The following is a 16,611-nucleotide window of genomic DNA, read 5'->3' as shown; positions in this document are numbered from 1 at the left end:
CCTCTATTACCTGTTTATTAAGGCAGTTCTACACTTAGATTCTGCTACAACAACTCCACATGGTACCAAATTCAGTATTAGTTAAGACAGTTTTTCTTCTAATATAACAGAGTAAGAGATTCAAAATAATAGGGACTTAAATAAATGAGAATCTGAATAGGCCTCCCAGGGTTGTCTAGGTAATCAGTAGATGGCCAGACTCCAGAATCATCAGGGATCCAGGCCTAATCTTCAACCTCACAATCCAGGGTGGCTATCCCAGTTCTTGCTGTTTAATCTGCATTGCAACTAGTAGGAAGGAGTCAAAGCATAGTTCAACATTACTTCCACTCACATCTCATGAGTCAGACTTAGTCATATGATTATGCTTATTACAAGGCAGTTTAGGAAATTAGCCTTGGCTGTGCCCAATTAAAAATCCCATTACTACGGAAGGAACTGAGAACAGATACTGAAGAATAACTAGAGGTGTCTGCTACAAGTTGGAAATTCCTTGATCAGGTAATGCTGGAAGGTGTGAGGAGAATAACCAAACTCTTTTTTTTTTCTTTGAGACAGAGTCTTGCTCTGTGGCCCAGGCTGGAGTGCAGTGGCGCGATCTCGGCTCACTGCAAGCTCTGCCTCCTGGGTTCACGCCATTCTCCTGCCTCAGCCTCCCAAGTAGCTGGGACTACAGGCGCCCGCCACCACGCCCAGCTAATTTTTTGTATTTTTAGTAGAGACGGAGTTTCACTGTGTTAGCCAGGAAGGTCTCGATCTCCTGACCTCATGATCCGCCTACCTCAGCCTCCCAAAGTGCTGGTATTACCGGCGTGAGCCACCGCACCCGGCCCAAGAATAACCAAACTCTTAAGCAAGACAGCCAGTTTGAAAGATTTTACAATAATCAGGAAGTAGTTGACAAAGCCCTTACATAATGAATGGCAGGGGATAACTGCCATTAAAAGTATGAGCTATAGAATTATATTGCCTGGATTTTAATCCTGGTGTAGACATTTCCTGAGAAATTTTGTACAAATAACTGTCTTGCCTTAGTTTTCTCATCTGCAAAGTAAGAATAATAATTCATGCCTCAGAACTTAATTGAAAGATTGAATGAGATAACATATAAAACACAACGTCAGGTAAAAAAGGAAATGAAGGATAAAGTTCTAGGGCAGACTGATATTTAAGGGATATGAAAAAGAGGAAAGGCAGATGGGGAGGCGGAGGCTAAAGGGGGACTTCAGAGAAATAGAAGATGAACAAAGAAAAAATAGCATCCAGGAAGCCAGATCAGAAGAAAGTTTCATGAAGTTGAGGATTAATGGCAGAATCAGGTAAATGAAGGCTGAAAATAGGCTTTTTAATACAGGCTGTTTGTCTAGTTATTTTCTTGCTGAGTCAAGCTTCTGAGGAAAACAGTATTTTTATCTACCTTTTAGAGTTGTCAACAAACTATTGTTAAATGAATTACCAAGTTATTTGGAATAACTACCAAGGTATTCCAAATTATTTGGAATAACTACCAAGGTATTCCAAATTATTTGGAATTTTAATGAAGGACTAACTACTTTTGAGTTTCTACATTGGGTCTAATATGTTAAAATTGTACACAGCTATCATTTAAATGCCAATCTGTGATGAAAAGTTTCAGATTATGTCTCAGTGTGAAGTATGTGCTTTCATTCACCTCATCATAATGCTGTACAGCAACACTTTAATAGGTGGAGGTTGTATGCTCCATAAAAGGACTGGTAGGTAAGATTCTCAGGTCATTGCTTAAGACCTATTAATTCTACTTTATGTTAAAAGTGCCTGGAGGTATATAGTGATTTCTTACCTTCAATGGGTATTTGAGACAATTGGGATGTTAGAATGAATGCATGTGGTGTCCTGTGTCTTATTGCCTCAAATTCCAAACTTATTTTAGCAGTCGTAGTATTTGCTTCACGGCACATAGCTTGAGGTAAAAGCTTGAGGTCCTCTTTCCGGTACTAGATTTGAGTGGCAGTCTTTGTGCTGCTTTAATTAGCTGTGTCACTTGAGGCAAATCAGAGTCTTTGTGACCTTCGATTTGATAAATCTTGTCAGACTATTTACCTTGTACATCTCACCTCATAAGGTTTTATTAAGACTCTGTCTGTGAAGTGCTGTTTAACTAGAGCACCAAGTAAACATAAGGTAATATTATTAATTAAGCTGATCACATGTCCTGCACTCAGTTAACATAGCAGTGAGCATCTTGTTTGATTTCTGGACCAAATCCACATTCTGTTCTCTTTTATTCAGGAAGATTCTTTCTATTTTGTTTACTTATTTCTTAAAATAATTTCCTGTAATTTAGATTCAGGGGGTACATGTGTAGGTTTGTTACATGGATGTGTTGCGTGATGCTGAGGTTTGGGATACGATTGATCCCATCATCCAGGTAGTAAGCATAGCACCCCCTTCTGCCCTCTCCCTTCTGGTAGTTCCCAGTGTCTGTTACTGCCATCTTTCTGTCCATGAGTACACAGTGTTTAGCTCCCATTTATAATTGAGAACATGTGATATCTGATTTTCTGTCCCTACATTAATTCACTTAGGATAATGGTTTCCAGCTGCATCCATGTCGCTGCAAACGACATGGTTTCTTTCTTTCTTTTTTTTTTTCTTGCTGCTCTATTCTAGTTTAAAGAAAGTGTAATGATTTCCTCATGGAGAATATGTACATGTGTCCAGTGTTCTCTGGAAGCATCTTACCTTTTCAGTTTTGGACTTAAACTGTCATTTGGGCAGTGAGATAAAAAGACTGTAGTTTTCATACATTTTTCACGTTATTAATTATATAATTTTTTCTTTTCTACATAAGTTGCAAATAGCTTTATAAGGTAGTCTCATACAGGCTTTCTGAAATATCAATTGATTATTAAATGGTTACAATGGACCAACTGCAGGATCGATGTTCCTATGCTTATTTTAAATTTTTTAAATTTCTACAATCTTACTTGGTTTTAAAAAATGTATAATGCTGGAGTTTCTGAGAAGGAAAAGCTTGCTAATATTGTGGCATCCTTTACTTATATTTGCTTCCAACGGAAGGGTACTATTGCCTTGATACTCTAATGGCGAAGGAAGGGACATGAATAAAGATGAGGAATAAATATATTAATCATAGTATTTTGGGGCTGTAATCTTAATTTTTCAAGAGCACAGACATGTATGATTCTTTTACTTCTGTACGAGAAATTGTAGGCGAGACAGTGATTGTGACTTCAAACTTGTTTTAGCGATGACATAAAAAGAATTTGTTTATCTCCTGGTGATAAGTCATGAGAAATTAATGAAAGCGGGAAAATCACTCTCATTTTGGTCAAAAGATGGCACTGTTGCTGTGCTGATTGTTCTTTTCTGCATTTTTGGCTCAGCCCTTTTTAAATGCAGAAAACAGTTGAATACAGTGATCTAATTAACACTGACCCTCCCATCAGAATGCCAAATTTTCTAATCAAGCGCCAAAAGAATAGATCCGAGAAAGGGAATTTATATTTTTAAAAATGTGTTAGGATGTTTTAATAGCTATTTATAAAAATAACATTCTGTGTTTGAAACGCAGATATTTGCCAAGGGAAAAATAGGACATCCTGCATCGTGGTTTAAATTTTGGTTATGTTTTGAAACACCCTCCTTTGGAACTTTGATAACTGTCAGTGTTTTAAGACATTTTAGGCTTTGTTTTGTTTTGTTTTAGTTTTTCAAGGTCATTGAACTTGTGCTATAGTTAAGATAATACATGTTTTTCTTTAAGGTATTTAAGTCAAGTAATAGTTTTTCTTTTATTTTCCTTTCTTACTATCCTTTAGTTGGAAGCCTGTGTCGATTAGTCTGGGAATGTAAAGGTGGTCTATCTTGTGCTAGAGAAGCAACACATTTTCACCTTGTTTTAAGCCAGTTTCTTAAAAGGCTTTTGAGGCATGATTCCCTGTTTCCCTCTAAGCAGACCTTTCAAGGGTGGAGAACTTCATCCCTGAAGGCAAATCATTAAACTTTGGGAAAGACAAAATGAATGCCTTTAAAAAATACGTTTATTATTGATTTTACAGAATTTCTTTAAAATACAGACACGCAGATCAAAACATTTTTTGAGGGAGTGAGAGAAGGAATCCTTGGTGTATTGCAACCACAAAACAATCCAGTTTTCCTTAGAAAACTCTGGTGGAATCCTGCATATAGACTGCTTATCAGTAGATTTGCCTATCTGACGCTTTTAAAAGTTAACATTTAAATGATTTACTTGCAACGAGTAATTAAATTAAGCTTTTATTGGATAACTAACTATGTGGTTAACTAGTTTTATCATACTAACTAGTTTTATCATACATGCAGATATTTACAGAAGATATTGTATATAGTTTTACAGTATAATTCATTTGGATCTAAAATGCAAGCCGAAAATCTTATTTAATGGCAGATGTGTTTCAGAATTCAGAATTTGTTTGGATTTTAAAGAGGTAATATAGTATATACTTAGTACATGGTCTAACCTCCTTTCTACAGGAGGGTCTGGAGCAATACTCCATAATCAAACATATAAACGTTTTTTCAGCAAGACATCCTGAGATAAGTCTTGGCCATAAATAGCTTTACATGAGTTTAAGTCAGATTTTTAAGCCAAATGAATCTGCCACAACTTTTTTTTGTTTGTTTTTTTTGAGACAGAGTCTCGCTCTATCACCTAGGCTGGAGTGCAGTGGCACGATCTCGGCTCACTGCAACCTCCACCTCCTGGGTTCAAGTGATTCTCCTGTCTTAGCCTCCCGAGTGGCTGGGGTTATAGGCGCACGCCACCACACTCAGCTAATTTCTCATATTTTTGGTAGAGACGAGGTTTCACCATGTTGGCCAGGCTGGTCTTGATCTCCTGACCTCAAGTGATCCACCCCCTTTGGCCTCCCAAAGTGCTGGGATTATAGACGTGAGTCACCACGCCCGGCCTCACAATTTAATTTTTAAAAACCTGTAGGTTACAGAGCTTTTTGGATTTCACAACAGAGTATAAGAGATAGACCTGAAGTACCACTTGGTTGTATTCTGTGAACTGTCAAAAATCTATTGGGGATTTTCTGTTTGCAAATGAGGGAAATTTAACATTATATTCTATTTAATGGTTTCTTTTTAAAAACTGTGTATTGTTTTGTTTTTAGCAGCTTCATTAACTAGGTGGTTCAAACACAAAATACATTTCAGCCTGTTCCGTGATACACTGCAAGACAAGCAAAGATTTAGGGAAAGTTGTATACCTGATATCTGCCATATAGTAACAGGTTATCTGGTATACATTCCGTGGCAAGAAGGCCATCTTTCTTTCTCTTTTAGGAGTACTTGGGGTAAAATCATTTTCTACTATATATTTTTTCTTTTTTTCTTACCTTCATTGTGCAGTAGGCCATTGTATTATATGCTATAAAATTAATCAAGATCAACTTTGTTTCCTACAGCAGTGTTGTGAGAGAGAATCTTACCTCATATTTCAAGTAGGGTTTAAACCTCATCAGCACTTTTATAGGAGGCTTCTGAAGGGAATATGTGTGTTTCGGAGAAATGATAGAGGGATTATATGATGTCGCAGTTCTGCCTCCTTTAGAAGTACTTCCTCCAATGAAGAGAAGTTGGTTAATGGGTACAAAAATACAGTTAGATAGAAGGTATAAATTCTAGGATTTGATGGTACAGGAAGGAAATTGTAGTTAACAATAATGTATTGTATATTTCAAAGTAGCTAGAAGAGAAGAATTGTAATGCTCCCAAGATAAAGAAAAGATAAGTGTTTGTGGTGATGGATTTCCTAATTACCCGATTTGATCATTCTACATTGTAAACATGTATCAAAATAACACATATACCTTCAGATTATCTACAATTATGATATATCAATTTTTTAAAAAGTACTTCCCTAGCTTTGCATTATAATTGGGCATTTTATGTTAAAGAATATGTAAAACCCAAGATAATGTTTACTAGTTTCCATTTTAGAGTATTAGGTTAGCGTTCTACTTAATCTGATCAAATAATACTTCTGCTTCTACTGTTGTTAGTCATGACATTTTTCTGACTTCTACTTTTAAGTATGATTAGAAAGTTTACTGTTATCATTAGAATTCAATGATGAATAATACCAGTCTTAATACAGCTTGGTTCGTATTTCATGCATTATAGTTAGTGGTTAGCACAAATATGACATTACTCGGGATCTTGTTAAACCATGATACAGGATCATTCAGGAGCCAAGGGGCCATAGCTCATTTGGAGAGGTTAATAGAGGATACTATACTATTATGCAAAAACGGATGTTGCTTGGCTGGCTGTTTAGTTTTCCTTCCTCTTATTTAAAAAAAAATAATAAATAACCGCATAGCACAGACATTTACACAAGCATAGAGAACCTAACCTGTCTTTTTTTTTCTTCTTCGTTCTCTAATCCTGACTTGCCTTTTTATGTGGTCAGTACCACAGCTTTGCCAAAGTTTATTAGTAGTATTCAAGTCTTTCTAGTTTCTAAATGTTTTGCCACCTCCAGAATTTAAAATTTCTTAGTGGGCTTGTTAAGACCTATTAAGCAATATCTTTCTTTTGTTTTGAGTGAATCATTTTTCTCCCCCAAACAACCCTTCTCACATCCTACATCTAACTGTTGTAAAAATACATATACAATCCTCTGTTTATGATTTGGATGAAACTTGTGATAATAATTTCTTGTTTCTTGTACACTACTTCAAAATGTGTATAAATTGTTATGGAAGCCGATGATTTATCCCAGACATTATTTTAATGGACAGGGCCGTGTATATTTAGGTACTTAGATTTTAGGAGTGTGTTAATTTTTGCTTAGTATATTGTAAAATACGTCTTTTAATTTTGATTGGAAAACAAAGACCAGAAATACTGGTTTTTAAATCATTGAACTTGTCTGATTATAAAGTTGTTGTATGTTCTTGCCTTAACAGAAACTATAGTGTGTAATGATAAATTGTAATTATAGAGATAGTTTTATACTTTCTGCAAAAGCAGTGGGAGGCCACAACATGGTCTGGTTCAGTTCATAAGAAAAATGGCATTTATGGCTCTGGGGGAGGGGGACGGGGAGATGGTTTCAGTATTAAACTGTTCCACCTCAGATCATCAGGCATTAGTTAGATTCCGGAGCTCAGGTAGTAATGCCCGCTCACCCACCGCTCAACTCCTGCTGTGCAGCTGGGTTCCTAATAGGTCACAGACTGGTACTGGTCTGTAGGCCCAGGGATTGGGGTCCCCTGATCTATAGCATAAGATAATTCTCAGAGTAGAAAAATCTTAGCTATAAACCCTAGGAGTGAGTTTTTACAAATTGCCTGCCTTCCTTTATCTTTGAGTACAAATTTCTGATAGTTTTAAAATACGTAATTACTGAAAGCAAAAGGACTAAAATGATATTTAAACAACATGCAGCAGTAGCAAAACAGTAAGACCATTTGACAGGAATCCCTAACATTTGCCTTATGGTTTTGAGATTAACCCAATTTGTTTTAAAAAAGGCTTTGTGTTACCACATACAATTGTCTCATTTAGAAATTAATGTGGGCAGTCAAGTTATACCTACCTAATTTTAGAAAGATAAATTATGAATGTTGAAATGAAAGCTAAGCAGAAGAATCAGCCAACATTGGCAACATTATAGAAATTAATTTAAATTTGCATTAAGCCAGGAACATACTGTTTGTAAATTATGAGGCTTCTATGTACTTTTGTACAGCTTTAATGAGAAAGAATCATACTTACTTGATTAAGCATTGGCTTTGCTAATTGTGGAACTAAGACCAAAATAGTCATTTTAATGGGAGGTTGGAAATATCTGAATTCAAATATTGCCTATATCCACAATAATCTAACATTTTTATTGTGTATTTCTCTATTTTTAATTGTTTAAAAATACATAACATAAAATTTGCTCTCTTAACCATTTTTAAGTGTACAGTGCAATAGTGTTAAGTACATTCACATTGTTGTACTACCAATCTCCAGAACTCTTTTCATCTTTCAGAACTGAAAGTCGATATCCATTAAGCACTAACTCTTCATTCCCTTCACTTCTTAGTCCCTGGCAACCACCATTCTACTTTCTGTCTCTATGAATTTGACTCTTCTAGATACCTCATATAAGTGGAATCATGTGATATTTCTTTTTTGTGACTGGCTTATTTCACTTAGCATAATGTTCTCAGGTTTAACCCATGTTATAGCATCTGTCAGAGTTTTCTTCCTTCTTAATGCTGAATAATATTTCATCATATCTATGTATCTGTCTACACATTTTGCTTGGCAGTTAATCCACTGGTGGACACTTGGGTGGCTTCTATCTTTTGGCCATTGTGAATAATGCTACTATGAGCACGGGTACGAATATCTCTTTAAGACCCTGCTTTCAATTGTTTTGGGGATATACCCAGAAGTGGAATTGCTGGAGCACATAATAACGTGATTTTTAAGTTTCTGAGGAGCCATCATATTGTTTTCCATAATGGCTATACCATTTTAATAATCTAACATTTTTAAAGAAAGTCTTGTACCTATTGCTGTGGTTAGTAGAAAATGATCCAAAATGAATGTAATTACAACTTTACTTAGCAAGTTGGCCTTTACCTTAGTATGTTGCTGTAAAAACAAAAAAAGAGAAAACAAAAAACGCCATCATTAGATGTGTATTAGTTGTTTCCTATTGCTGCTGTAACAATTTACCACAATTTAGTGGCTTAAAATAGCACTGATTTGTTACCTTTGCACTTCTGGAGGTCAGAAGCCCAAAATGAGCCCTGTGGGACTAATATCAAGATGCTGGCAGAGATGTGTTCCTCCTGGAGGTGCTAAGGGAAAATCTGTTTGCTTACCTTTTCCAGCCTTCAGAAGCAGCTCACATACCTGGGCTCTTTGCCTTAGGCCAGCAGTCCTGTTAGTTCAACCCAGACTTCCATCGTCACATCTTCACCAACTCTCTCCCTCCCTCTTTCAATGATAAAGGACCTTTGTGATGACATCAGGCCCACTTGGATAATCCAGGGTAATCTCCCCATTGCAGGATCCTTAATTTAGTCACATCTGCACATAGCCTTTTCTCATGTAAAATGGCTTGCTTACAGGTTCTAGGGATTAGGATGTGGACATCTTTGAGGGGTTTTCATTCTTCCTACCACAGGATATTTTTATCCCTTTAGCAGTTCACATCTCCAGCATCTAGATAGGAGCCTTTTTTGTTTCCGTGGGGAATATTTAGAGGGTAGTGAATAGTGAGGAGAGGAAACATAGAAAAAGTTTTTTTAGAGACTAACAACAAGCACCAAAGTGTGAGAAGACCCTCAGTGGTAGGAACCCCCAAAATATCTCTTTAATCAATAAATGAATACATGAGATGTATAGAAATCCTGGATACCATACAATTTTAGTTGTCTGGAACCTCAGGGAATACCTTTTCTAGGGAGGTTATCCCTTAACAGTCAGAATTTTTAAAAAATACGTGTAACTGGCCAGTCATGGTGGCTCACGCCTGTAGTCCCAGCACTTTGGGAGGCCAAGGTGGGCGGATCACCTGAGGTCAGGAGTTTGAGATCAGCCTGGCCAACATGGTGAAACCCCGTCTCTACTAAAAGTACAAAAATTAGCCAGGCGTGGTGGCAGGTGCCTGTAATCCCAGCTACTCAGGAGGCTGAGGCAGGAGAATCGCTTGAACTGGAGAGGTGGAAGTTGCAGTGAACCAGGATCGCACCACTGCACTCCAGCCTTGGCAATAAGAGCAAGACTCATCCCAAAAAAAAAAAAAAAAAAAAAAAAAAAATTTAAGTGACCTCCATGGCAAAAGCTCTGATATTTATTCTTTTGTCAAATCTCCCCTTTAATTTGTATTACAGAAATAAATCAGATGGGTAAAAAATTAAACTACAAATGAGCTCCTGGTGAAAAGGATTGTTCCCCTGCGACTCTTCCTCTCTTCCTCCAGTCTTACTCCTCAAAGGCAATTACTTCTAATGATTTCGGTTCCTAATTCATTCTTCAGGTCACCCCCAAATCTCTAAATAATACGTTTATTCATTTTCTAAAATTATCAAAAAATTAGACATTAACTACTGCCCTATCACAAGGATTTATGTCACTTACACCACCCTTCCCTCATCACGCTACCCTGCACCCTGCAATTTCACACTGTACTCAGTTTCTCCCTGTCGGCTCTGAAACTTAGTACCATACACTTAGACCTACATTTCTTATTCTATTAGTGGGGGAAAGTTCTCTTAAATACACATCACACCTTTATTGTCTTTTTTTCTTTATTTATCTTTATTCTTTAAAAAAAATAATTAGAGGCAAATGTCTTTTGGCTTCTCTTTTTATAAAATAAGAACACTTACACGTCCACCCTGCCTTCCATTTCTCCCTCCCTTCTACTTCCCAGTATCTTACAGCTGTACTTTCATGTTGTCAAGGTTGATCATACTCTTTCTGAGACCTTAAAATCTATTCTGTAACAATACTAAGATAGGTCTTTGGAGTAATTCTGAACATTGAAGACCCATAAGTGGTGTATATTGTTTAATTCTATAAATATTGTCCACTGCATAGTGGAATAATATGTTAGAATTAAAATTCCTTCTCTCTTGGTTCGATCTCATGAGCAGAATACCACTGAAACATTTTTTCTAGAATCAGATAGATGAGACAAGTTGATCTGTCCCTTTCCCTCCCAATTATGTATACCAAATCTTCAAGTTTTTCTCAGTTTTCAGTCATTTCATCTCTTTTACTTCTCTCCCTTCTCCCTTCCTTCTGGAGAGCTCCCTCTTTTTCCAGACTGCAGTAGTTGCCTTCCAGGCCTCACACGCAGCTCTCACTCTGAGGCTTCACTCCTTTCACTGCTCTTCTATGTTGCATCCACTCTTTTCTGAATTACATTTCTCCTCTTTCTGGCTTTATTTCCTCATTTTGCTAGAATTAAAATTTCGGAGTCATCAGATATCTGCAAGTTTCTGTATTCTTGCTACATATTTATTTTATGAGTTGGCTGCAAATAGAATTCACTTTAAATTGCTTTTTCCTAGGATTTGGAATGTATTTCTCCACTGATACCAGTTTGATTCCTGGGCTCTTAATAGGTGACCTGTTTTTCTCTTTGGAGGCATTAAACACCTTCTCTTTGTTCTTGAAGTTCAAAAATTTAACAATGATGGATGTAAGTGTGGGTGTTTTTTATTCATTATAAAGGTGAAGTTTTGACAGTTTTCATCAAGACCCTCTCCACCCCCTCCTCTTAACTCTGTCATCTCATCTCAGATTACCACCCCTGGCTCACCTTGCTCCAGCCACACTGTCCTCCTCTTTCCTTGAACATGCCTCAAGGTCTTTTCACTGGCTATTCCTTTGGTATGGAATGCTCTTCTCTCAAATATCTGCTTTGCTCACTCCCTTACCTCTCAGAACTTTGTTCAAATGTCACTTTCTGAAATGGCAACCTGTTCTAACTGTCCCATTTAAAATTATCATCCCTCTCATCCAAGCACTCCTAATCCTTTTATCCTGCTTTTATTTTCTTCATAGTTATCTATCACTAAATTGCATACTAAATAAAAAAATGTGCAAACCTGTACATATATGTGTGTATGTATGTATATGTGTATATGTATATATGTTTATCTTTGTATATGTGTATGTTCATGTATGTGTGTATATATTTATATTAGTTTGCTAGAGTTGCCATAACAAAATACCACAGACTGTGTGGCTTAAACAATAGAAGTTTATTTTCTATTTTATTATTTTATTTTATTTATTTATTTATTTATTTATTTTTTATTTTTTGAGATGGAGTCTCACTCTTTCACCCAGGCTAGAGTGAAGTGCCGCGATCTTGGCTCACTGTAACCTCTGCCTCCTGGGTTCAAGTGATTCTCCTACCTCATCATCCCAAGTAGCTGGGATTACAGGCATCCGCCACCGCACCTGGCTGGTTTCACCATGTTGTCCAGGCTGACCTCGAACTCCTGACCTCAGGTGATCCATCTGCCTCGGTCTCCCAAAGTGCTAGGATTATAGGCGTGAGCCACCGCACCTGGCCTAGAAGTTTATTTAATCACAGTTTTGGACACCAGAAGTTTGAGATGAAGGCATCAGCAAGATTTGTTTCGTCTGAGGCCCTTCTTCATGGCGGGTAGCTGTCTTCTCCCTGTGTCTTCTTTATATGGTCCTCCCCTGTAATTCTGTGACCAAATGTCCTCTTCTTGAAGGATCCCAGTCATATTCCATTAGGGCCCACTTCAATGAACTACTTTTCACTTAATTACTTCTTTATAGACCCTGTCTGTAAATACAGTCACCTTCTCAGGCACTATGGGTTAGGACTTCAACAAAGGAATTTTGCAGGGACATAGTTTAATTCAAAACATATTTAATTTGTTATATTCTATCTCCCCCAGCTAGAATGTAAGCTTCATGAGGTGAAAGATTTTGTTGTTGTTCTATTGAGATATACTTACCACCTAGAACAATGCTAAGCATATAATAGAGGCTCAATAAATAATAATGAATCTCTTATGTTTCTAGTACTCCGATTAATTGGATTTTGAACGTATGTAATTGATCCACCTTGTCTCATTTTCAGTTAGTCTGTTACTGTTCTACTTTTTGTGGAGAGATTTCTTCAACCTTAACTTCCAAATACTTCTACAGAATATTCTTTACTTCGGCAACCATATATGTAGTTTCTAAGAACTCTCTTCTTGATCCTTTTTCATGGCATTCTGTTATGGATATTGTATCTTTGCTGATCTGTCTGCATTTAATAGATCATATTTCTCTTTTGTTCCCTGAATTTTCTGTTTCTTCCTGTGTCATTATTGTTTATTTTGTTATTTCTCTTACATATTGCTTAAGCATTTCTGATCCTTAATTATCTAGCAATCCTTGGTTATACATTTTTATTTAATAATGAGACAACAAAAGTACTAGAGGTATATTTTAAGGACGAGACCTTTTATCTGGTGATATAACTTTCTGAAGAGCTGACTGTTACTCTGGAGGCTCTCTTCATGGTAGAATGCAGAGATCTTTGATTTGGGGTCTAAAACCCATAATGGCTGCCTTAGAAGTCTTCACAAATTGTTTATTCAATTTTCTTAGATAAAAACCTTCCAACTTTTTACCTGGTTGCCCAAATTGCAATATTGGAAGTATGGAATCAATGACTTCTTATGTATGCTTTCATATGTATGCTTTGTTTTTATTTTTACTCCCATCGATTTAAAGACAAACTCATTATTCTGTTCTTTACCCCGATTTTCCTACTTTTTGAATAACAATCAACCAGTCTAACTTACTCTCTCTATATTTTCCATGTTGATTGGTCTGATTATCATTTTCCAAGTCTTCAAGTTAGAAAGAAATAGGTGTAAGATCAGAGACTGGGCACAGTGGCTCACGCCTGTAATCCCAACGCTTTGGGAGGCTAAAGCAGGCGATCACTTGAGATCAGGAGTTCAAGACCAGCCTGACCAACTTGGTGAAACCCCGTCTCTACTAAAAATACAAAAATTAGCTGGGCATGGTGGCGGCCGCCTGTAATCCCAGCTACTCGGGAGGCTGAGGCAGGAGAATTACTTGAACCTGGGAGGCAGTCATTGCAGTGAGCCGAGATTGCACCACTGCACTCCAGCCTGGGTGACAAAGTTACACTCTGTCTCAAAAAAAAAAAAAAAAAAAAAAAAGACTAGAAAACATCCAAAGTAATTGCAGTCTAAGTCAGAGTAAAGTTAGTTTTAAGTATGTAATCTTTGCTGTCAGACCCCCTGGTTTCTTTTTAATATACTTAACTAATCTTTTGCATTTTTCTGATTGCACACAGGTCTGCAATTAAGGCCTTACGTCCTGGAGGGATACTTGTATACTCTACATGCACGCTTTCCAAGGCAGAAAATCAAGATGTGATCAGTGAAATTTTAAACTCCCACAGTAACATCATGCCTGTGGACATTAAAGGAATAGCAAGGACTTGCTCCCACGACTTCACATTTGCTCCCACTGGCCAGGAATGTGGGCTCTTAGTGATTCCAGATAAGGGCAAAGCCTGGGGCCCAATGTATGTAGCCAAATTGAAGAAATCATGGAGCACAGGAAAATGGTGACATGAATTTGTAAACTGTGTTTATGTGTTATTATATTTATATTTCTGAACTCAGTACATGTTAATATGTAAATAATTATGCAGTAACTTTCTCTGGGTCTGTTTGGAATCCTATTTAGTTAATACTTTAGCATCTTAGAATCTAGGCTTGAGAATTGTTCAGGTGTATTTTTTTCCTAGAAATATATCTGTAACAATGATTTAAGGTGGTGCAGATGGTGTTTGTTCTATATTATAAATCTGCTGTCTTTGCTTGGCATTTTATAGTTAAATTAATCAGAATATGTGGTTTTATGCATAACGTGTTTAGATCTGTATTCTACCTATGATAGTGCTTTGAACCTTCAAAAATTCACATTTTCCAGTGCTCTGACCATTTTCCCCCTTATCAGATATACAGATTTGTTCAAGGTTTTTCTTCCCCCCCACTTTTGTAACTGATTGTCTCAGAACTGATTGGTATTCTGAGACTAACTTTTTAAGCAGCACTATTTCTAGTTCTAGCAAAATAGGTTTTTTGTTTGCGACATTGTTTTCTGTTAAAGACTATCTTATGTTTACTGCAAAGGTCAGTGACTCTGTTGACACCAGCTTTATTTCCCCCACTTTTTTTTGCATTCACAAATACAAATTGAAAGGGTAAATTATATTGAAAGGCCTTTAGGACAGCAGATTCACATGCACATGTTTGACTTTCGACATTCCGCTTATACAATTATGGAGTCTATCCAGCAGGCTATAAAGCAAGTACTTAAGACAAAACCGGAATGATTAATAACTGCAATCACTGAACTATATTTGGAGAGTTTTGTTACATAATTGCAGTCATAATGAGCACTACAGCATCTGATTATCTTACATTCACAATCTGGAGGGGCTTTTTACTTCACTTTGTTATAAAATGTTCTCTGAGAATATGATGCCACATATTAATGCACAAGAGGGAGATGCCTAATGAGAGTGGACTATGTGGTTACCAGAACCTAGTGCCATTTACTAAGTGGCTCTCCATGTTTACATAAATCCTGGGAATACTGTATACATTTCTTTATACATACTTAGGGTTTTAGCTTCAGTTAGCATCACACATTTTCTCCAGAAATCACTTAGAGTACAAACATATTTTTCCAACTATTAAGAAAAATTATGCAGCACATCTCAAAAGATAGCATCTCTTTGGAAACTAGCCTTTTAAAAAAAAAACAACTTTATCTGATTATAGAAATACAAAATTCTGCTAAAGCTGAATACTTTTGAATAGTTCATTATGTTCTGTGCCTTTAAACTAGAGACTATTTGCTTATTAATATTTTTTGTTTTGCAAGCATATGTAACCGGGTTGATATCATCAGTAAGTCTTAGGAAGAATTTTTTTTTCTGTACCTTCAGTCTGTTAATGATTTGTTTTCCTTTATGTCCAACTGATAAGTTTAAAGTAAAGCTAAAGTCTGGGCACGGTGGCTTACGCCTGTAATCCCAGCGCTTTGTCAGGCCGAGGCAGGGGGGATCTCCTGAGGTCAGAAGTTCGAGACTAGCCTGCCCAACATGGTAAAACCCCGGCTATACTAAAAATGCAAAAAAATTAGCCAGGCATGGTGGCTGGCACCAGCAATCCCAGCTACTTAGGAGGCTAAGGCAGGAGAATCACTTGAACCCATGAGGCAGAGGTTGCAGTTAGCCAAGGTCTCGCCATTGCACTCCAGCCTGGGCGACAAGAGTGAAACTCCGTAGCAAAATAATAATAATAATAATAATAATAATTAAATAAAAATAAAGTAACGCTGGAACTTTTGGACCAAATCAAGTATATTGGGTAAATACAGAAGAATAATGATGGTGTAAAAGATGTTTTCTTTTTTAAGTTATCATTATTAGTTTTTTTTAATCTTCAGACACTATAGGTTTTAAAAATAGGTTTCTTTTGTGTAGGTTAATCACAAGAGTAAATCTGCACACTGTACTTTGTTAAATGTCATTATTTTGCCAGTATAATGCGATGAAGCTTAATCTTAATACTTGGTGTACTATTGAATTTACTTTTCTGTGATTACTGAAAAATGCATGCACATGTGTTTGTGTGTATATATATATATAATTTTATTATTAAAAGCAATTGCCCCAAAACCAAAAGTTGACAAGCGGGACCTAATTAAACTGAAGAGCTTCTGCACAGCAAACTAAACTATCAACAGAGTAGCAGACAACTTACAGGATGGGAGAAATATTTGCAAATTATGCATCTGCCAAAGGTCTAATATCCAGAATCTATAAGGAACTTATATCAGCAAGCAAAAAACAAATAACCCTATTAAAAACTGAGCAAAGGACATGAACAGACATTTCTCAAAAGAAGACATTCAAATGGCTAACAAACATATGAAAAAGTGCTCTTCATCACTAATCATCAGAGAAATGCAAATCAAAACCACACTGAGATAATATTTTACACCAGTCAG

General features: G+C 36.6%; 2 protein-coding genes and 1 long non-coding RNA gene across 6 annotated transcripts in view; 2 read left to right on the top strand and 1 right to left on the bottom strand.

The window, feature by feature from the left end:
• The window catches only part of STX19 (syntaxin 19), a 104,197-nt gene extending 95,213 nt beyond the window's left edge, over positions 1–8,984 (bottom strand). The window contains exons 1-2 of one of the 4 annotated variants that reach the window (XM_054550288.2): positions 8,883–8,984; positions 5,484–5,614 (exon numbers count right to left, since the gene is read on the bottom strand). The gene's annotated coding sequence lies outside the window, so the exon portion shown is untranslated. The remainder of the gene's footprint in view (positions 1–5,483; positions 5,615–8,882) is intronic. The other 3 variants (XM_054550290.1, XM_054550289.1, XM_054550291.1) reach the window with 3 other exon arrangements.
• The window catches only part of NSUN3 (NOP2/Sun RNA methyltransferase 3), a 65,177-nt gene extending 48,892 nt beyond the window's left edge, over positions 1–16,285 (top strand). The window contains exon 6 of the mRNA XM_002813390.6: positions 13,877–16,285. Within this exon, the coding sequence (XP_002813436.1) occupies positions 13,877–14,156 (280 nt within the window). The 3' untranslated portion in view covers positions 14,157–16,285. The remainder of the gene's footprint in view (positions 1–13,876) is intronic.
• On the top strand, positions 234–4,742 carry LOC134760975 (uncharacterized). The gene is made up of 2 exons (XR_010139109.1): positions 234–1,481; positions 1,513–4,742. It is a non-coding gene; the product is annotated as an uncharacterized LOC134760975 (long non-coding RNA).
• Positions 16,286–16,611: the final 326 nt, after the last annotated feature.

This window comes from Pongo abelii, chromosome 2 (assembly GCF_028885655.2).
Source record: "Pongo abelii isolate AG06213 chromosome 2, NHGRI_mPonAbe1-v2.0_pri, whole genome shotgun sequence".
NCBI lineage: Eukaryota > Metazoa > Chordata > Mammalia > Primates > Hominidae > Pongo > Pongo abelii.
This window is presented reverse-complemented; position numbering and strand designations above follow the sequence as displayed.